This window comes from Moschus berezovskii, chromosome 25, assembly GCF_049115385.1.
Source record: "Moschus berezovskii isolate FMDL1 chromosome 25, NW_MosBer_1.0, whole genome shotgun sequence".
NCBI classification, from domain to species: Eukaryota; Metazoa; Chordata; class Mammalia; order Artiodactyla; family Moschidae; genus Moschus; species Moschus berezovskii.
Genome location: NC_142484.1, coordinates 31,339,852 through 31,362,254, shown reverse-complemented (window position 1 = coordinate 31,362,254; position 22,403 = coordinate 31,339,852). Strand labels below are relative to the sequence as shown.

The window sequence follows — 22,403 nt, the reverse complement described above, 5'->3', positions numbered from 1 at the left end:
TGTAATCATCGCAATACCCCCTGAGTTAGGTGCCATTCTTACTCCCTTTTTATTATCCATCCAGGCCTGGGACCTGGAGATGTTAGCTGTCTTAATCAAGAGCACACAGAAGCATAGAACTGGGACTTTCTTATTAACCGCTATGCTTCATTTTCTGTATGTGTGAAATTAGGGGCTTGAGCTAAGTGATCCCTGGGGTCTCCACCAACTGTAGAAATCTTAAGCTGCTTAGGGAACATCATCTTTCTGAATTCCTAAGTTGTTCTGGTATTCCTTCTGCAGATCCTTTCTTCAAGTGCTTTTCAGTATATACAACTTATTTATTTATTTATTCATATTTCTTTATAAGACTCTTTCAGGATCTTGTATAATAGTATCAACCATATCATTAACTCTTTTGCTGTCCTCAACAGAGGGAAAGGTCAGATTACACACTTGCCTTTTGGTAATGGAGCTAGATTTCAGATATACAAAAAGCCTGAAATTGGGTTCAAGTAATGGCTGTCAATTGCTTTATTTATCTGTAATGAATTTTGGCATATTTAATCTCTCTGAGCCTTGGTTTTCTTGGTTATAAAATGGAATGGTAATATCTACTTCACAGGATTTTTGTGAGGATGAAATGAAGCAATATAAGTTAAGTATCTACACAGAGTAGAAGTTTAGTTTAATTTCTTTCTGCTTTTCCTCCTTTAGTGTTGAGTTTTGCTATTAGGTTGATGAACCTGATTGTCACGCTTAGGCATTTTACCTCAATTTATTTTCTGTCTACAAGATGTTATTCATAGTATATAAAAACTAGCTCGCTCTCTATATATATAACTAGATGTTACATAGTTTTCACTTATATTTCCAGGGTGCTACTAATGGCATCTTTAGCACTGTGTGCTGAGCAACTTCACTCTCCCTTTTCCCTTTCATTCATTGGAGAAGGAAATGGCAACCCACTCCAGTGTTCTTGCCTGGAGAATCCCAGAGACGGGGGAGCCTGGTGGGCTGCTGTCTATGGGATCGCACAGAGTCGGACACGACTGATTAATCATTGGTTTAGACTTGTTCTGGTCTTTATTAATCATGTCAATACTACTCTTTTCCCAACTAAAGTTTTCAAATTCTTAACATCTCCAATTTATTATTTTAAGAGACAACAGGCCCAAAATGAAGTCACTTATGCTAAGCTCACATCCCCAAACTGAGACTTAATACCTGATTTAATTATAATTTCAACATCTCCCAGAAGCGGAATCTTGAACCAGAGAGTCTAGAATTATCTGGTCAACTCTAGTGAGGTCATCTGCCTGATGGACACCTGTCATCTCCTAAAGGAAGATGACCTTGCCTAAAACCACTCACTCTTTGCTACTAACTTCCTTGTCCTGCCCCCTTCTGCCTAAAATCATTTTGTAGAGCTCTTCAGAGCTCTTTTCTGTTGCTGGGTGGGATCCTGCCTGATTGATGAATCATAGATAAAGATTTTTTGAAATTTACTCATTGAATTTTATTTTTTAACAGTTGGAAATCTGCTTCCTTTTATATGGTAATCATGGTATCTTAAAGGTAGAAATGACCTTAAAAATCTTCAAGTCTGTGATCTCTGCTAGTGTTCTACCACACTGAATGTGTAGCTACCCCAGGTGTCTAAGAATTTTTTCACTTCCCGTTTCTACATGCCCCATGCAAATGAAATCTGTAACTAGTTCCACAATTTTTTTACCATCTCTTCTATAGAACCAATATAGCAACAATCAAATACTGGTTCTTTTGAAAACTTATTTTTAGAAGTAAATCTTTCCATCTATCAAAGCAAAGGCAAGAAAAATACTACAGGCAGAATGCTTCTCCTGAATTCAGTTTCCAGATATTTATGCCAGTGTTCTGACATCTGTGTATAAGAAATTTAAAGCCAGCTAAAGCTGGATACTGGACTTAGAGCAGCCAGCTCAGATCCTGCAGGTGTTTGTGGCTGGTGGTATGATATGCCTTTCATCTCATTTTCTCACTAAATCAAAGTATGTTCTGCCTCCATGCCTTATAAAGTTAATTCAGCTGTCAAACATTTCAGTTACTCGAGACTGTGTTCCTTCCATTATTCCTGATGGTACTTACTAACCTCAGGTTTGATCCTAGATAACTTCTTTCTTATGGATATCTCACTTGGCTGTAACTCACCTAGTTGTAGTTTGTCTTTTATTCTAGAAAGAGAAGTACTTAATTAGCTAAAATACCAGTACATGTAGTCATTGTTATTAGTAGTGGGGGAATAGTCTTTATTCTTAAAGAGCCAAATGACTACCAGCTGTGGTGTTTAAGTTTTATGCTGTATGTTTGTATATTTTACAAATCATTCAAGAAACTATAAATTTATTTTAATCTGTATTGTATAATTCAGGAATTCCCACCATCAAATGACATAATAAAAAGAGTTATAGAGTCTTCTTCTTTCTCTTCCTTTCATAAAATAGCTGTATCCCAGACTGGTATATTGGAATCTGAGTTTGAATCCTGAATGTACGATTTTCTAGCCTGTAGTCTCTATGTGGGAGTAGAACGTGCATGGATGGACTTCAGAGGCTGTGTAGCCTTTCAGAAAAATGACTGGACATCTTCCACCAGGCTTAAAGCAGAGGAGTTGAAGTTTTTCCTCACTGCAGTCCTCAAGAGTATATTATTTATTATGCCTTCAAACAATAACTCTCCACATAGTAAGCATCTGTTTCTGGATAGTCACTGGAGATAAAGGTTGAATAAGATGCAGTTCCTGCCCTTGATGTAGCTTACAGACTAGTAGGAAGGGAATCTCATTTTGTAATGCATCAGGCAAACTGCTTCACCCTCCTCTATATATTGAACAGTATGATTTTGATAAGGAAAAAAAGAACATTATCGTTGATATACTAAGAAGCAGAAGAGGAGTGTATTTAAAGAAAAAGAATACAGTTCTTAGGAATTTTTCTATAGCCTAATGAAACAAGTTTTCTGTATATAAGTATCCAGTAAACAAAAACTTAGGATCATGTGACCAAAGCCCATGAATGCATGACAGGATTTGCTGCTGTTTCATCTCCGTAATCTTGGACAGATCACTCTTAACTCCTCTGTGTCCTTCATCTGTCTGTAAGGTGAAAAGACTGGTCTGCCACAGTGATGTGATGAGCACAAATGACTGCAAGATACTTTTGAAACATAAAATTCTGTCATAACGTCTGATTTTAAATGAAGCATTTATAGGTAATGATACTCTGTTTTTCAAAATCAGGTATCTGGACCTCCGTCGATTTGGATCTGTGCCACATGGAGGTTTTGGGATGGGATTTGAACGCTATCTACAGTGCATCTTAGGAATTGACAATATCAAGGATGTTATCCCCTTTCCAAGATTTACTCATTCGTGTCTTTTGTAGCTGGAAGACTGACTAAGGAAAACCACCCTGTGCCAGAGGTATTGCACATGAATATGCATATAGAACAAAATTGCAAACGTTTTCAGTATGTAATTGTCATGCCAGAAGATGCCTGAAAAATACACGTGATCATAATTTTCTTAGAAAGTTGAAGGCGTTTGTTGGAAACATGAACTCTCAGTAGGTATTTATAGCAAATAAAATCTCAAAGCTATTGTGTCAACTAAGAAAAAAGAGAAGAAATTGAACTAGATGGTCTCAAAGGTCCCTTCAAAGTCTAGGATGGGATGACGTGTATTTTCCTTTGTATTTAATCGTAGACCACTGCTCTCTATGACCCTTGACAAGAAACTACTGGCTAAAAATAAAATGCTGTTGGACCTTTTCTCCCTTGCCATTTAACCTGTGATAAATTCCCATCTTATTCTCAGTGCTTTACTAAAGAAGAAAATATTCCTTTTTTGAATCTTGAGTTAAGAAAGTTGCTATTGTGAATTGAAATATTTTTCATCAGACTGTGTGAAAAAAATCACATTTAATAACTTGATCCTTAAATATAAAAGCTAATGAGATGTATTAATTGTTCAAACTAATCACTGTCATGTTACAGTTTGTTCATATTAGATGTATGTAATGTTTCTGATAATCAATAAAAGAGATTCTTGATACCTATGAAAGAAAAGAAACAGGTTTTTAAATTCCATTTGGCCTTTTCCCATTGAATTTGGAAGAAAGGTATTTTTCATCCAAGAGGAGGATCTACAGCTAAACCTAAAGGGTGGATAATTTGGAGTCAGAAAAATCACTGACTTTGGGAGTTTGCATGCTGATGGTTCTAGCAGGTACATTTATGAGTTTGGATCAGCCACTTACCCTGTATAAGCTCAGGTATAATTTTCCTCACAACTTGATATAGTAATTATATAAAAGTGTGTGTGTGTTTAAAACCATAAAATGCTACCCAGATTTTTTTAACTCTATTTTAAGTCTTCATTGACGTACAGGTACATGGACTTATGGCAGATTGTGAACTCAGAATTAATATGCATCAAATAATTGTAAACAGGCATGCATGCGTGAATAATCTGTTTTCTAAGTCTCATTAGATAACTTCTCTTAGGTTATTTCCTAATGAATTTCTGTATGCACCTAATTCAAAATCATATGCACCTAATTCAAAATCAAACATTTGGAAAGAACTGCAGAACCTAGAGTTGGAAGTCATAGGAGACACTAAGATGTTGTCAGGGTCAAAACTTCTGCCTAAAGCAGTGGGATCTGTGTACCTTGGCAGCCTCTTGGCAAAGAGCTCAGTACCCCATAAAATAGCTCATTCCATTTCTGAATCTAATTGGTTGCTTTTGCTGAGCTAAAATCTGCTTCCCTGGAACTTTAATCCTTGGGTTTAGATACCAGTTTTGGGTTGTTGTTGTCTAGTCGATAAGTTGTATCTCTTTTGCTACCCCATGGACTGTAGCCTTCCAGGCTCCTCTGTCCATAGGATTTCCCAGGCAAGAATACTGGAGTGGGTTGCCATTTCCTTCTCCAGGGGATCTTCCCAACCTAGGGATTGAACTCACATCTCCTGCATTAGCAGGTGGATTTTTTTTTTTTACCACTGCACCTGGGAAGCCTTGGGACAGCATAAAAGGGATAATTATGGCTTCCATATGACTTGTTTCAACCATGGGATAGTGAGATAAATTCATTTATTTAGTCAGCAAATATTATCTGAGCTTATTCTACATGCCACAAACTGTGCTAGTTGCTAATAAACAGCAGTGCCCTGATCCTTGCTTTCATGGAATTTACAGTCTATTAGAGAAGATATTCCAATGATAAGTAAACAAATGTATTGTTTCAAAATGTGGCATATGCTCCAGGGTGGCACTAGTGTTCAAGAACCAGCCCACCAATGCAAGAGACCTAAGAGACATGGGTTCGATCCCTAGGTCAGGAAGACCCCCTGGAGGAGGGCACGGCAACCCACTCAAGTATTCTTGCCTGGAGAATCCCCATGGACAGAGGAGCCTGATGGGCTATGGTCCCTAGGGTCACAAAGAGTCAGACATGACTGAACCGACTTAGCACGCACGCACACATAAAAGTTACAAAGAATAGAACAATCATAGATAAGCTTGCTAGAGGAGGCATTTCTGAAAAGATTATATTTAGCCTTAGGCCTGGAAGATAAAACAGAGAAACTATTTTCAAACATTTGTGACATCAGTTAATTTGATTTGGCATTTAAGTCTTGATACTCTATTTTGTGGTGCAAGAATCACAAATATTCACAGGCCTGAAACCTGGATGTAGGAATAGTTTCCAAGGCCGTTAGGAATCATACCTGCAGTGATTTTTGAGGAACCAGATAGAATTGTGATGGTAATTAATATGATGGCTGGGCATCAAAAAGAACAGTGATAGAATACTGAATGAGCTGCTAAGTCACTTCAGTCGTGTCTGACTCTGTGCGACCCCATAGACAGAAGCCCACCAGGCTCCCCCGTCCCTGGGATTCTCCCGGCAAGAACACTGGAGTGGGTTGCCATTTCCTTCTCCAATGTGTGAAAGTGAAAAGTGGAAGTGAACTCGCTCAGTAGCGACCCCACGGACTGCAGCCTACCAGGCTTCTCCATCCATGGGATTTTCTAGGCAAGAGTACTGGAGTGGCTTGCCAGTGCCTTCTCCAATACTGAATGAGAGAACCCCGGTTTCTGGCCCCAGTGCCACCATTAACTTAACTGTGGAGCATTAGGCAAGTAAGATCATTGTGGCCTCCAGTTATTTTAGCTGCAGAGCTATCATGTTAAAGTAGGTCAGTTCTAAGGATCTGTCTATTAATCTTCTGTGAATCTATTGGACATAGTCACTAACAATAATTGATTTTAGAGTCTGACTTTTAGATTTTTTTAGTACATACTTGGTCTCTGAAAACCTATAATAAGGTCGTTTAACAGTAGACTTAAGTGTGTTCAACCTGTGTGTATGTGAGGTAGAAAGGGTTCCTTCTCAAGGCATCAAACATATATTTTTCCTTATCTTTTTGAGTCTCCAGGAGTGTATTTCCAAACTGTCACACTCTTTCATTCTTTTCTCTCACAGTTGATTACATAATGAGTATCTGGTTGAAGCCAAACACTTGCCACTTATATAACAGCCTAGTAATTTCCCATCTTTGACTCAGTACTTATATTTTACCAATAAGTGAACAAACAGCAACTACTAATGTCTGATAAGGATGATGAAAAGCCGAGACTAGGGACTTCCCTAGTGGTCCAGTGCTTGAGAGATCGTTTTTTCACTGTAGGGAGCGCAGGTTCCATCTGTAGTCAGGGAACCAAGATCCCATGTACCTCGCAGTGTGTCCAGAAAAGGGGGGTGGGGAGGATGCCAAAACTAAATTGTTGCTTGCAGGCAGCATCAACGGAAAAAAACTTTAAAATGTTAACTTGTCAGCTTATATGTGAATATCCAAATGCTACACAGAAACAGCATTGTATAATTCTGTGTACAATGAATAAAGGTATGGATTTAATAGTTAAGGATCGTCTGTTCTCTTACAGGAATTAATCTGTGAGTTAAAAGGTGATCTGAGGGTGTTCATTTTCTCTTGAGTAACCAGTTTCCAATGAGGGAAAAAATCAGATTCTGCTTTCCCAAAATTTCCAAACATTTCCTCAGAATAGTAACTCAAGTTAAGAATGTATTCTAAAACTTAGAAATGTTTTTTCCATCATTAATTCCCTTTCTTGTTTCAAATTTTGAAGTAGGTGGAGAAAAATAGTTACTTTCCATCTGCTTATCCTCCTGCCTGGGGAAGTTATGCTGTCAATTTTTTTTTTTTTTTTGGTGGGGGGTGGCTCTGGGTAGGAGGGTCTGACAAGAACTTAATTGTGTAAGTGATCCATTCCAGATCTAGACACAGCTCTCCCAGCCTCTGACCGAGCCCAGAGACTCTGTCACAGAACCGCAAAGGGACTGTTTGACCTTTTGTCCCTCTAAAACGGGATTGGCCAGAAACATCCCTCTTCAGTGTTGTACGTTTATATTCTCTGTAAATTGAATGTAGACATTCAAGCATGACTGAACAGGCACTGAAGATGCAGTTGGTGAGATGGGTTAACTCTACCCTTCTTTAAATCTCTTACTTCAGATAATTATAGATGAAAGATGCTTTGAATTGGATTGCTATTTATTCACGTATTTATTTTAGTAAGTGGTGAGGCAAGAACATAAAAATGCAGAGTTGAAAGACAGATTGGCCTGGATTGAATTGATAAGAAATGTCTGGGGTTTTTTGGCTTTTGATCAATATTTGTATTCAGTCTGCAATCTAAAGCATGTATAATAAAAAAAAAAAAAACACGAGGTGGGAGTAATATCTGATTGTAGTTCTTCCCAGTTTATATTCCAGTTAAAAGATAGAAAAAGCTGGACTTCCCTGGTATTCCAGTAGTCAAGAATCCTCCTGCCAATGCAGGGGACCACAGGTTCAACCCCTGGTCCGAGAAGTTGCACATGCCGCAGGGCAGCTAAGCCAGTGCACCACATCTACTGAACCCACTCATCCCAACCAGTGGGCCCACATGCTGTAACGGAGGAAGCCCCTGTGCCCTCGAGCATGCAACAGAGGAAGCCACCACAATGAGAAACCCCCACACCACATCTAGAGAGTAATCTATACAGCAACAAAGACCCAGTGCAGCCAAAAATAATTGCCTATTAAAAAAAAAAAAGGAAAAAGCACTAAGGAAAGAGTGGAAAGCATCCTTAATCACCCTGAGCCAAAATGATTCAGTAGGATTTCTGTAAGATGGGTCTTGTTAGATCGTGGTCAGCACCCCTCCAGAAATTGACACATTCCACCATTGACAGGAGCCCTAGACTGCCCCTTGGATCAGCTAAGACTCCAGCTGGCTCCTGTAAAGTTTGGTTTGGAATCCAGTGGATTTACAGCCATTATTAATACACTGTGTTGTAGTTTCTGGGAGACCTTTATAAAGAAATCTGGAGTTTAGACGGTTCTTAAACTGCCGTTCAGGCAGATAGTCATTGCATTAACAGTTTATGACTCTTCAACTATATCTTTCAGTTCAGTTCATTTCAGTCACTCAGTCATGTCCGACTCTTGGCGACCCCATGGACTGCAGCATGCCAGCCTTCCCTGTCCATCACCAACTCCCGGAGCTTACTCAAACTCATGTCTATCACATCGGTGATGCCATCCAACCATTTCATCCTCTGTCACCCCTTCTCCTCCTGCCTTCAATCTTTCCCAGCATCTGGGTCTTTTCCAGTGAGTCAGTTCTTTGCGTCAGGTGGCCAAAGTACTGGAGTTTCAGCTTCAGCATCAGTCCTTCCAATGAATATTTAGGACTGATTTCCTTTAGGATGGACTTGTTGGATCTCCTTGCAGTCCAAGGGACTCTCAAGAGTCTTCTCCAACACCGCAGTTCAAAAGCATCAATTCTTTGGCACTCAGCTTTCTTTATAGTCCAACTCTCACATCCATACATGATCACTGGAAAAACCATAGCTTTGACTAGCGGACCTTTGTTGGTAAAGTAATGTCTCTGCTTTTTAATATGCTGTCGAGGTTGGTCATAACTTTTATTCCAAGGAGCAAGTGTCTTTTAATTTCATGGCTACAGTCACCATCTGCAGTGATTTTACTGTTCATAATTGTTATTAGTAATACGGCTATCATGTGGGCACTGTTTTACAGTTTACTATATATTTTTTTAACATATCCACAATAGATTATGGCCCTTGTTCCTTTGTAGCTTACTGTGCCAGAAATTTGTTTGGTTAGATTGGCTTGTTTGTTAATGGAGATTGGTTATTAGGAATTCCTAATAGTGCTGGAGAGTAAGACTACAAATAAAGCTCACCACTCTCAGCCCTCGGAGAAACTGAAAGCACAAAACTTTTTATAGTCATCAGTGAATCTTGCTTCTTAAGCCCCAGTGAAGAGCACACTGGCCTCTGATTTCCTTGTTCTGTACAGGAAAAAGGAAGTTAAGAATGTGATGGAAAATGATGCTTGAGCCCAAATACAATCTAGTAAAGAAAACATTGAAAATGGAATATAGAGTCCCAGACCCAGTGGTGTACTTAAGCTCACTGTGTGTTTTCCCTGTTTAACGAGTCTGTGTTCCTATTTTTCCTACCTTTCTCTTAGGATCATCTTAGAATATACATAGGAAGGTAGATGAAAGAGCTTTGATAGGAATTATTAATATCCTTCCCAGAGTGACCAGCCTTTGATATTTCAAGATGATACTCTGAGAATAGAAACTTGGTGGGACCTTGTAGCAAAGTTTTTTTTTTCATGCTATAAATGCATATATGTACAGTGAGAACTGTATTTCGCAGAACCTGGTTTTTGTCACGTGCAGAATGTTCTCTGCACACTGGCTCAACAAGAACTGCTGGTTTGCTGTTTCCCAGTGATCCCAGATTTGAAAAATCTCTTAGTATATCCCCTCCCCTGTATATAATATGTAAATTATCCCCCTCTGTATTTTTCCAAGTTTCTAATAATTTACACACTGAACCATCAGTGAGTAAAAACTATCTATCTTAAGAGATGACTTTTAAAAAAAATTTATGCATGCATTTTTGGTTGTGCTAGATCTTCATTGCTGTTCAGGCTTTCCTCTAGCTGCAGCAAACGGGGGCTATTCCCTAGCTGCGGTGTGTGGACTTCTCATTGCAGCGGCTTCCTTTTTGCACAACACGGGCTCTAGGGCATACAGGCCTCAGTAGTTGTGGCGTGTGGGCTCAGGATTTGTGGCTTCCTGGGCCCTAGAGCACATGCTCAGCAGTTGTGGCACACGGGCTTTGTTGCTCTGAGGCCTGTGGGATCTTCCCAGATCAAGGATTGAACCCCCATCTTCTACATTGGCAGGCGGATTCTTTACCACTGAGCCAACAGGGAAGCCCAAGAGATAGCTTTTTTTTAATCCTTGGAGAAATCTTGATTGTGACCTGATAGTAACAGAACCTGCTTCTCCATGGCATGCAAATATAATAAATTAGAAACCACCTCACACTTCTTTTCCTCAGCCATCTCTTCTCCAGAATAGACTCTGTAGCTGCTCAGTTGGCACAGTCTGTCCTTCCCGGAAGGGCTGCACCCCACTAGGGTGTTCACCAGGCAGTGTATCCTGAAAGCAGGCCTTTCTCTTGGTCGAGGAATGCTTCCCTGCACCGTCCACTCGGCTGCTACCCAAGCGCCCTATAACACCAGTCATGTCGTTAGAAGGGCTTAGTGTCTGCAGTGCCTCCTCCTGTCATCTTATAGCCTGTAGTGGTTGTTCCTCCTCCTGTCATCTGTCATGCTGTGGAAAAAGCTCAGTTAATAGTGTCACAGTGTTCAGGACAGTCCCAGCCCCCTTTATTTGAGGATGGCAGAAATGGACCTGGGTCATCTATAAATTTGCTGTTGAAGAACAGTTAACTTCTTTCGCCAGAGATTTCTACCACTATTACTTTTTTTTGTTTGTTTTTGCATTTCTAGAAGGACTGATGCTAACGCTGAAACTCCAATACTTTGGCCACCTCATGCGACGAGTTGACTCACTGGAAGACTCTGATGCTGGGAGGGATTGGGGGCAGGAGGAGACGGGGACGACAGAGAATGAGATGGCTGGATGGCATCACCGACTCGATGGACATGAGTTTGAGTGAACTCCGGGAGTTGGTGATGGACAGAGGCCTGGCGTGCTGTGATTCATGGCGTCGCAAAGAGTCGGACATGACTGAGCGACTGAACTGGACTGAACTGAACAGGCAGGAACCGATGCCTTATACAGTTAGGGTACGGCTGGCCGGTAATCTCTTTAAATGTAATTTCCATCTTCTACATCCTCCATTACAGGTTTCTGCATCAGGAAACTGGAGTCAGATATCTGCCAGAAAATGTGCTGGATGTTTGGTGTCCTGGATGGGGTATTAGATGTAGAGGGAGAAGACTGTAGTTTGTGTCTGACATACTGAATGCTAGCTGTGGAACCTTGAGCAGGTTATTTTCTGTCTGAGTTTGTGTATGCATCTGCAAAATGAGGATAATATTTAACTTACAGTACTGTGAGAAACAAGACTATGTGAAAGGGTTTCATAAATTGAAGACACTACACTAATGTAAAATCTCCAAAAGGAATTCCTTTCAAAACTAAAGAAAAAAAACAACTGTATGAACAAAGATATTTATTGCATATTGAATGAAATATTTTGTAGCCATAGAAATTATAAGAGAAAATGTGTTAAAAGAAATTTTAACTGTACTTTGGAATTAACAACAGTGTAAAAGCTATGTCCGTGGACTAGAAGTGTATGGGGGAGAATGGAATCAGCTGTTTCAGGATATGGGATGGAGTGACTTTTCTCTAAAAACGTCTTTGGTGTATTCAGTTCATTTCAGTAGACTCACTGTGCTGGGTGTGGTGCTCCATTCTGTGGATACAGAGATAAATGGGAGGTGCTTCCATGACTCAGGGACTCCCCTTTCGTGTAATCTTTGCCAAAGCTGATTATGTGTAAGAATCACCTGGGAAGCTTATTAAAAATTCAGGTTATCCTGGTATCACCCTGGAAAGTCTGTTTGACCCCAAAAGGTCTAGGATGGAACAACCCACAATTTGCATTCTTTTAACAGTCATCCTGAAGAATTCTAATTGTTGTTCAGTCGCTCAGTCATGTCTGACTCTTTGTGACCCCATGGACTGCAGCATGCCAGGCTTCCCTGTCCTTCTCTATCTCCGAGTTTGCTCAAACTTATGTCCATTGAGTTGGTGATGCCATCCAACCATCTCATCCTTGGTCACAACCCGTTTTCCTGCCCTCAGTCTTCCCCAGCATTAGGGTCTTTTCCAGTGAGTTGGCTCTTGGCATCAGGTGGCCAAAGTGTGGAGCTTCAGCATCAGTCTTTCCAATGAATAGTCAGGGTTGATTTCCTTTAGGATTGACTGGTTTGATCTCCCTGTTGTCCAAGGGGCTCTCAAGAGTCTTCTCCAGCACCACAATTTGAAAGCATCAGTTCTTAGTTGCTCAGCTTCCCTTATGGTCCAACTCTCACATCCGTACCTGACTACTGGAAAAACCATACAGACTCTACAGACTTTTGTCAGCAAATTGAAATTTCTGCTTTTTAATATGCTGTCTAGGTTTGTCACAGCATTTCTTCCAAGGAGCAAGCATCTTTAATTTCGTGGCTGCAGTTAACTATCCACAGTGATTCTGGAGCACAAGAAAATAGTCTGTCATTGTTCCCATTTTCTTCCCCATCTATTTACCATGAAGTGCTGGGACCAGTTGCCATGATCTTAGTTTTTTTAATGTTGAGTTTTCAACCAGGTTTTTCACTCTCTTCTTTCACCTTCATCAAGAGGGTGTGATCCACATAGTCAAAGGCTTTAGTGTAGTCAGTGAAGCAGAAATAGATGTTTTCTGCAATTCCCTTGCCTTTTCTATTATCCAGCGGATGTTGGCAATTTGATCTTTTGGTCCTCTGCCTTTTCTAAATCCAGCTGGAAGTCCTTGGTTCACATACTGTTGAAGCCTGGCTTGAAGGATTTTGAGCATTACCTTGCTAGCATGTGAGATGAGTGCCATTGTGTAATAAGTTTGAGCATTCTTTGGCATCGCCCTTCTTTGGAATTGGAATGAAAACTGACTTTTCCCAGTCCTGTGGCCACTGCTGAGTTTTCCAAATTTGTTGGCATAATGAGTGCAGTACTTTAACAGCTCAGCTGGAATTCCATCACCTCCACTAGCTGTGTTCATAGTGATGGTTCCTCAGGGACACTTGACTTTGCACTCCCAAGATTTCTGGCTGTAGGTAAGTGATCACACCATTGAGGTTATCTGGGTCACGAAGGTCTTTTTTGTATAGTTCTTCTGTGTATTCTTGCCACCTCTTAATATTCGTGCTTCCTCAGACAATTATTTGCCTTGTTGCATTTCTTGGGGATGGTTTTGGTCACTGCCGCCTGTACAACATTAGGAGCCTCCATCCATATAGTTCTTCAGGCATTCTGTCTTATCAGTCTAATCCCTTGATCTACTTCCTCTGTATAATCATTAGGGATTTGACTTATGATTTAGGTCATATCTGAATGGCCTAGTGGTTTTCCCTACTTCTTCAATTTAAGTTTGAGATTGGAGTAGGTTGTCATTTCCTTCTCCAGGGGATCTTCCCAACCCAGGGACTGAACCCACGTCTCCTACGTTGGCAGGCAGATTCTTTACCACTGAGCCACCTCTTGCATCTCCTGCATTGGCAGGTGGATTCTTTACTACTGTGCCACCTGTAAAACCCAAATTATTCTAATATAGATGGTTTAATATCAAACCATTAGTGTGAAACCTTCATTGAGGTCTTAATGTTTTTACAGTAAAAAGTAATAATTACACAGATCTGCTCACTGAAGAATTTGACTGTTCTGTCTGGACCTTTGAGCTGGCTTCTGTGCCTCTCTATCAAGGACTGGACAGCCAGCCCACAGAAGGGTGTGGCCCTGGAACCCATGTGGCCCAGACCCTGCTGCACCTCTCGACCTCTCTCTCTCCCTCTCTTCCTTTCTCGTCCACTACCTCTCCCGTGTTTTTCTCTGTGATGTGTTTCTCTCCCACTCTGATTCCTCCTTTGCCTGTAATAAAGCGACATCCAGGTGCTTCCCCTTCCTTTCTCTACCCCTACCCCCAACCAGACATGTCAACTTTATTGGAAAAAACCCAGCTCACTAACCCAATTCACTAACTTGTGCTGGAAGGCTCTTGTATCGGGTTAATGTTTCTCAGAAAGCGTAGGAGTGGGCTATTCATGGATCAACAACCACAAAAATACGTATGGAAACTTTTGGGTGTTTGTTTTGACTGTCATTTCACTCTTGATTAGCTTTTTCCTCATGGGTTGGCAGCCCTCAACAGAGTCCTGTCCTGCCTGTCGAGCTGGAGTGTGCCCTGCACCCTGGCTGAGCGCTGCCTGTCTCCACACGCCTGTGATCGGGCTTGGGTGGCTTTCTCAGCTACACACCTGTCGCCTCTTAGTCACCCAGATTCAAGATATTAACAACTCTAACCACACTCTCTGAGGCCATGGGGTTTTATTTCAAGAGTGGCGACACTCCAAAATGCAGCTAGGATTGCTACATTTTCATACGTTTGTATTACTAGTACTTGCATCTCAGGATACCAGGGTTTGGCCAGTGGCTTCCAGACTCCCTCCCTCCATTATGCTCCCTCAGTACCATATGCAAGTACCAGTCATCTTATGCTGTCATTTTTCTTCTCTTGTCAGAACATGAGCTTCGTGAAAAGGAGAGGGCATTTATCTTTGTGTGTCTAGTGCTTTGGAGAGTATCTGGAACATAGTGAGTACTCATTAAATAACCCTTGAGTGAATTAGGTGTCCAAAAAAAAAAGGGAAATGTGTCCATTAGACAAAAGGGAAATATTCCTTAAAATATAACTCCCAAACTGGTTTTCTCCCCTAAATGTCTCTAAAATCTTTCATAAATTGAACTTTTAAACTAGTCTTTTCAGCCTTGCCTGAACATAGAGCAAAAACTCAGGAATAAGAAGTTACAATGAGTTCAACTCGTAATTTGTTGTTGAAATCTGTTACTGAATGTGAATTTCAAGGGCATCTCTCCAGCACTGCTTCCAGAGTACAGTGACTTAGTAGGCTTCTCAAGAGCCTCTCCATGCTGTTCATCATTTCATAGCCAGCACCTCGCCAAGCGCCTTGTACCTAGTAGGTGCCTGGTGAGTATTTGTTGAATGAATGTATTTGATAGATGGAAGAAATTCAGGAGCAAGTCCTAAGATGAACTTACTGGGAGTCACTCATATTTTCAGTTAGTGGTTTTCTCCACCTTGCTCTCTAAATCTAGACAAGTTTCTTGTCTAAAAATTGAAGGAGCTACTGCTTACATCATCTAATTGAACAAACGTTAATTGATGCCTACTCTTGTGCCTCTCTGTGAGGTACCCGAAGACAGGTAAAACCTAAGCCCTTTCTGTTTGTTCCCTTATAGTTAGCTGATCATTCTTCATGCTCTAACCTTGCCCACATACCACTGTAGACACCCGCTTATCTGTTTCTCTCCCCAGAAATACCTTGAACTTCTTAATGAGACCTTGATCTTACCTCAGTATTCTGTGCTGAGCTTGTCATGCATAGTAGGCTCTTAGAAAATCTTTTTCTTGAGAACTGAATAACAAGTATGTAAAACCCCTAAGTTTTATATATACTTATAGGTAAGGTGCAGCAGCTGCGCTTTGCTGGAGCAGATGTGAAGAGATATCCCACGACCAAGGTAAGAGAAACCCAAATAAGACGGTAGGTATTACGAGCGGGCACAGAGGGCAGACACACTGAAATCATAATCACAGAAAACTACTCGATCTGATCACATGGACCACAGCCGAATGTGGTCCACTGGAGAAGGGAATGGCAAACCACTTCAGTATACTTGCCTTGAGAACCCCATGAACAGTATCAAAAGGCAAAATAATAGGATACTGAAGTGAACTCCGGGATTTGGTGATGGACAGCGAGGCCTGGCATGCTGTGATTCATGGGGTCGCAAAGAGTCGGACATGACTAAGCGACTGAACTGAACTGATAGATATGAATATAAACATATTTTGTATTTGAATAGAAATAGATGCCTTCCTAAGTATTTTCTGAGCTTCAGATGATAAATACTGGATATGTCCTGAAAGAAACAAGATTGGTGTTTGTGTCTCTATTAAACACCTTTCAAGGTATCTAGTTAGTTATTGAACCCATCTTTCACCGGAGAATCCCCCACCCTTATGCTAGCCAGTGGGTAGCCCACTGACGTGGTGGGGACATGAGCTTCGCTTGCTGATAGGGTTAGGGGTGGGTACCTGACCCCAAGTGGACCAGTCTCTTTTCCTCTTAGGAAATTGGGGTTGAGAACACTAGAGAGCCTGGACTGGTTGCTTGAACCAGGAACACATAAACTTAGGAGCCATAAGACAAACATGTACCATAAGAGACGGAGAAAGCAGTTTGCAGAGAGAAAGAACTAAAGGCAAAATACTCAGAAATGAAAAACCATATGGCCTGTGAGAGACACACACACACTCATACAAACTGGCTGCCCAGTTCTTGCTATATTTAGTCCTTGGTTGCTGTTCTTCCTGAGGCCACGTTCAGCTTTTTCTTGGGTTCCATGGGATATACCTTTTTTTTTTTTTAACCAGTTAATTCCCTGTAAGGGCATAAGCAAATTTAAAATGGGCATCTGCTTTTACAACTAAAATAAGACACTAGTACACTAATAGAAAAAAATTCTTGTTATTCTTTGTCTCATTACCTTTCTGTCACACTTAAATACTATTTCAGGATATTTGTTGATCAGGAAATTATTTTGATGAGGAATTCCTAATAAATAAGGTGCAGTAGAAGGGTGATGACGTCTTTGCTTTTCAAGTTTCTTGATCCTCTAAATCACAAAAACAGAAATGAATGGAGACTTATTTACAGAGGGGATTGGATACATATGAGACCTTTTTTGAACTGCAAAATTGAATTAAAGAGGTTTTGAAGAACCAACACATTTGGCAGCTTCTCAAGACATCTATTTTTGAAGATTCTACTTTCTAGAACTGTTGAAGAATGGCTTTTGTCACGGGCCTTAGCTGTGTTTCAGACTAGCCAAAACTGAAAAGTGGGAAGAGACTAAATAAAGCGTGTGTGTGCCTAGAGCAGCTCAGACCCTGCTTTTGGGCTGGCAAAAACACTGACAGCCAGATCCCTCAAAGTAAGATAAAGACTTTGTTCTGCAGAAACGGTTCCAAATATGAAGTTATAATGATGTCTGCCAACATGTTCTCACCACTCTAGGAAAAGAAAACAACAACAACAAATATGTTTCCAGCTCTTTTCTCAGTGGACCCTCTGGACCTTGGAGAAGCTTGCATGTAATTTGACTGCAACTACTTTCTTTTTTTAGTTAATTGTGTTATATGTGCCTCATAACTTCTAATCCCAGTGGGGCTGTCATTTAGAAGGGGGCTGGGGGGAAGGCTGTTTTAATTCTGGCTTTTGTTTCAGCTACTAAATATAATGCCACATGATTGTTGACCCAACAGTAATCCAGTTAAAAAACAGTCTTCAGAGTTACTGCATCATCAAAATTAACCCTGATTACATCAAATTATGTTGAAACAGACCACAGCTGTTTGCCCTGTTGAAGCAACTGCTCAAGAGCTCATCCAGAAGATACATCTGGGTGTCAGGAAAATACATTTTGGGTTTTATTTTTGTTTCTCAACGTAAATGGAGGAGGGAAACTCTCTGTTCTGCCCAGAGTGCTTGGTGGGAACTGAAAACCTTGTGATTCTCTGGAATCAAAAATCTTCTTAATTCCAGAAATGAAAGAGAAAAAAAACACTGAGATTTTCTGTTTCAGTTTTCTATGGGAAGGATGTAAGAAGGAAATCCAAATCTGTTGAGTATTACTCTTGTCAGCAAAAAGAAGTGGAACTGACTACAGAGAAAGACAGCGGGATTTTCTGTGGAGGGCTGTATATACTGGTGTTCAGGGCTGGCTCATGCCAGCCTGCGAGAAGGGATTGTTAAATTATGGAAAATTTTGTAAGCTGATTGCTAAAGAATAACATTGAAATTAAATTATCATTAAAAGTGGAAAATAACAGGTACTGGAGAAGATGTAGACAGCTTGGAATCCTCATACACTGATGCTTGAAATGTAAAATGGTGTAACCACTGTGGGAAACAGTAAAGAGTTCTGTAAAAAGTTAAACACAGAGTCACAGTGTGACTTAGCAGTTTGACTCCTAGCTGTATAGTGAAGAGTGTGAAAACACAGATTCACACAAAAACTTTGTACATGAATGTTCACAGCAACATTACTCATAGTAGTCCAAAAGTAGAAACAACTAAAATATGTATTAAGTGATGAGTTCAGTTCAGTTGCTCAGTCATGTCCGACTCTTTGCGACCCCATGAATCACAGCACGCCAGGCCACCCTGTATATGTAAATTAAACATGGTACATGGCTATAATGGAATATTATTCATCCATAAAGAGGAATAAAGGAAAACTGATATGTCACAACATGAATGAACCTTGCAAACATACAAAGTGAAAAGTCAGACACAAAAGGCCACATGAGTCCAGTTACATGAAGTATTCAGAATTGGCAAATCCACAGAGACAGAAAGTAAGTTAGTGGTTGCCAGTGAATGCTGTTGGGGAAATGAGAAGTGAGTGCTAATAGACATGGAGTTTCTTTTGGGGTGATGAAAATGTTTTAAAATTAGATAGCAGTGATGGTAGTACAACTCAAGAATATACTAAAAACCAACAAATTGTACAGGTTAAAAGTGTGATCCTTCTGGTATGTGAATGATACTTTAAAAACTAACCAGAATTCATCAATTACTGATTATTTTGCTATATTTTACTGTTTGCTCTTGGCATTATGTCTGTTGTATCTTTTTGATGGAAATACTAAAGGTGTATTACTGTGCATCTTTTAACTCTATATTCAAAGACATGAAGTTGATCGTGTAAAAGTAGTTGGGGAGAAAATTGTGGGGAGGTTCATATTTCAAAACTTGTCACATACTACAAATCAAGGCTACAGCTGACACTACCAGAGAGCCAGGTTTTAAACATTTACCAGCCCATCACTGGCCCATCACAGCCCATCACTGGCTGCATGGCTCCAACAGTCATCTTGGATAACTGGTGGACTTAGTTAAATAATCTCCTGTGGCATTTGGATCCCCAGCAAAACAAAGACTAACAAATCCGCACAGCAACTCTGCCTGCATTTGGTGCAAAAAAAAGGCTATGTGCTATGAAACCCAGCTTGAGTCAGGGAACATGATTCCTGCGGCCCCTGCTAGTACTGAGTGTTGGTACAAGTGACAGCACCCTGTCAAATTGTCAGAACGAAGCCAGGTACCAGATAAACCACAAATGATTTTAATTCTTAGTCCCAGACAGGGGGGTATCTGGGGAATCTGTACGGCAGATTTGGAAACCAAGTGTTAACAAGTGAAACTTCAAAGAATTACCTTCAGCTGCTCAGCCCCTCCCATCAAGCCAGTCCCTCTGGGTTTAAGCACTTATGCTGTTTACAGGTGCCTTCTCAGATACTGTTGTCTGGTGTGGGTGATCCGAGAGTTCTGGATGCCCCAAGGGTCCATAGCTCTCACTTGTCATCCTTCAAGGATTGGTTCCTTCATTCTCAAACGTTTGCTAAACATCTAATTTATGCCTGGCACCATGCTTGGAGGTTCTGGGGATACAAAAAACAAAAAAAAAATGAGGAAAACGCAGTCCAGCCTTCAGGGAACTCACAGTTCTTTGACAAGTAAACAGGAACTTATACAGTGTGATAACCCAGTTTATACACGTGCACTGTGACCCTTAAGAATGAACAACTGTTTTGGGGGTTAGATACATGAATTTTAGGGAAAGGGGTCTTGATCTGTTCAAGGCCTAATTCAAGGTAGAAGGACTCTGAAGGAGGTAGGGGGTCATCTTGCAAAGTAGGGTTTGGTGTTCTAAGGCACTTTCCCAGGGACCTTGACAGCCTTTGTTCTTCCAATAACATGGTACCTGATTTTGCAGTCTGATCTGGGGGTAGTGTGATGTCACCACCATGGCAGCAGAGATGTCCCAGGAACCTAACTTCCCTAAAGCAATTATCACAGGTTCTTATTTTTTACAAAGGAGAAATTGGGGAACGACTTGCTCAAACTTTTCTAAGAAAACTAGAATGTCTCCCATTGGGTGTAACAGGGAGGAAACCCAGTTAGGTCTTCAACCACACTCCAAGCTCACTTCCAGATCTCAGTCCCACCCAAATGCTGAAAGTTGATTTGAGTAGGTCAGATTAATGTGAAGGAGGGAAGCAAGTGGGCTCAAAGCACCTGGGTGTTGAAGAGGCTCCCACCTCAACATGCCTGAGAAACAAGTGTCCTGAAAGTCACCAGCTGACGTGGCCCAGCTGGTCATACTGACCTTGACAAGCAGCAAGCAGAAATTAACCTGTCAACTGAACTGAAAGGGAGAAAAGGCAGAAGGACTAGGACACAATCATCTATTCCCACCCCCAGTCCGATCGCTGGCGTCAGGCTTGGCGTGGGCGGTATTATTCACCCAGTCTGGTGTGCAGTTGAGGACATCTCTCCTTCCAGCCCGATCCTGGGAGCGTTCCACCAGCCATGCACCTGCCACCGGCCACAAAGCCTCAACTCCCAGACAGGCACGGATGCAGGCTGTCGCTGACGACACTCAGAAGTCAGAGCGCGCCCTTTAGAACTCAGGCTCTGTGGGGGGAGGGGCTCCGGCTTTCCTCCCAGGTGTGCGTTTCTCTAATCTCTGCAGTGCCCGTCCAGAGAAACCCTGCTCATAAGATGGGTCATTTCCTGGGGATTTAATGAATACAGAATTAATGGCGCTCCTTGCAGCGGGTCATTAATTCCCCCAGGAAATACCTGTGGTCTGTAATCAAAATTGCCTAAATTATAGACTAGTGATGCACGTCCTCTCAGGGGAAGCAGGGACTGTCGTCCCAACTGGTTCCAATAGATGGCGCCGATCTTCATCTAAATCATTACGATGATTTGTTTTCCATCCCTCCCCAGTGAAAACCAAGGAGCATTTTAAAAAAACAAACAACAAAGGCAAGGAATGGAGAGGACTTAGTAAAGGCCCAGACAGGAACATCCTGTGCGAAGGCTGTTTCTAGGCCTGGCTCCTACCTCAGGCCCAGAAGACTGAGCCACTTGGGGATGCAGCCAGGGACCTCAGCAGCAGTCCCTCCACCGATGAGCAGCCCTAGCTAAGTACTGGCAACTGAGTAATTAAAAGGTTGGGGGGAGGGGCAGCGAACACCAAGAAGACCCCCTTCCTCTAACCTTTGGGGGAGGAGGGGTATGTTCAGAGAAGACTTATGAAGCTGATACTCTGTTGTATATCAAGGCTCTCTTGTCATTGGCCTCGAAATGTTTCCACATGAAATTGTAAATAAAATATGGGCGTGTGGCATCTTTAGCTAAACAAAATAAGACCCTCAAGAGTTTCTGGCCGAGTGCAGCCCAACTCCCAACTAATGGTTGCTGAACAGTCTTCCATTCTGTATTGAATCCTATAACTATAAAAAGATACGTAACAGAAAACTACTCTTCTAAGGAAAGATAAGGCCTCCTGTGTGTATGCCTGACTTGCATCACAAACCTCAGCTGCAAACAAGCCATGCAGATTTCTCAGACTGCAGTCCCTGAGACTTGGCACCATGACTCAGATGTGAATGAAGTCAGAGGATTGCTTTATTTTGGTCAAGAGTCACCGCCTCCTGATTGATTTGGCAGGCTTTGAATATTTTGATATTTGTATCACGGGTTTTATAGAAGGTACTTAAAGCCAGAGGTTAAAATGGCTATAATTCTGGTGGTGGCCCTTACATGTGTCTTAAATATCACTCAGTTGAAAGGCTAAAAGGCCCTCGTCCCTGAGATAGCCCGATTGTCCTGGTTTTACATGGATATCCAGTAGCACACCGGATAGTGAAGAAAATCAGCGAAAATTGTGTCCAGGGTTGCTGATTGCTAAACCCTCCCAGGTGCTTAGAAGAGCTAAGCATAGAGTATAGAATTAGCTTTTACAAACTGAAATGGTAGAGTTTTCCCCAACCCAACAAAGATCTGTAAAATCAGAAGGATGTCCAACAGCCTGCAACAGCTAGCTTTGCTGCACAGAGATAGGGGAATGAGCAAAGCAACCTTAGTCTGATGTCTTCGGGGAGTGCAAGATGCCACCGGTTCTACTCCGGTGCCCGCAGCAGTTCCTTATTGATATAACGGGTTACTATCCACTCTTCAAAGAAATCGGGGCGGGGGTGCAGAGCTTAACCTTTTAATGCTGCTTGTAAAGGTACTTTGTGAGTTGAAAAGAGCCTTTAACCAAAGGTTTCCGGTTT

General features: G+C 41.3%; 1 protein-coding gene and 1 long non-coding RNA gene across 9 annotated transcripts in view; one reads left to right on the top strand and one right to left on the bottom strand.

Annotated features, from left to right (window-relative positions):
- NARS2 (asparaginyl-tRNA synthetase 2, mitochondrial) overlaps positions 1-20,652 on the top strand; it is a 166,679-nt gene extending 146,027 nt beyond the window's left edge. For 2 of the 6 annotated variants that reach the window (XM_055416090.2, XM_055416087.2), the window contains one exon: positions 3,257-14,695. In XM_055416090.2, coding sequence (XP_055272065.2) covers positions 3,257-3,401 — 145 coding nt within the window. In that variant the 3' untranslated portion in view covers positions 3,402-14,695. The other 4 variants (XR_016036412.1, XR_016036411.1, XM_088832342.1 and 1 more) reach the window with 4 other exon arrangements.
- The window catches only part of LOC129549045 (uncharacterized), a 28,832-nt gene that overhangs the window by 3,745 nt on the left and 2,684 nt on the right, over positions 1-22,403 (bottom strand). The window contains exons 2-3 of one of the 3 annotated variants that reach the window (XR_016036414.1): positions 20,533-20,850; positions 19,492-19,715 (exon numbers count right to left, since the gene is read on the bottom strand). This is a non-coding gene — a long non-coding RNA (uncharacterized LOC129549045). The remainder of the gene's footprint in view (positions 1-19,491; positions 19,716-20,532; positions 20,851-22,403) is intronic. The other 2 variants (XR_016036413.1, XR_008684437.2) reach the window with 2 other exon arrangements.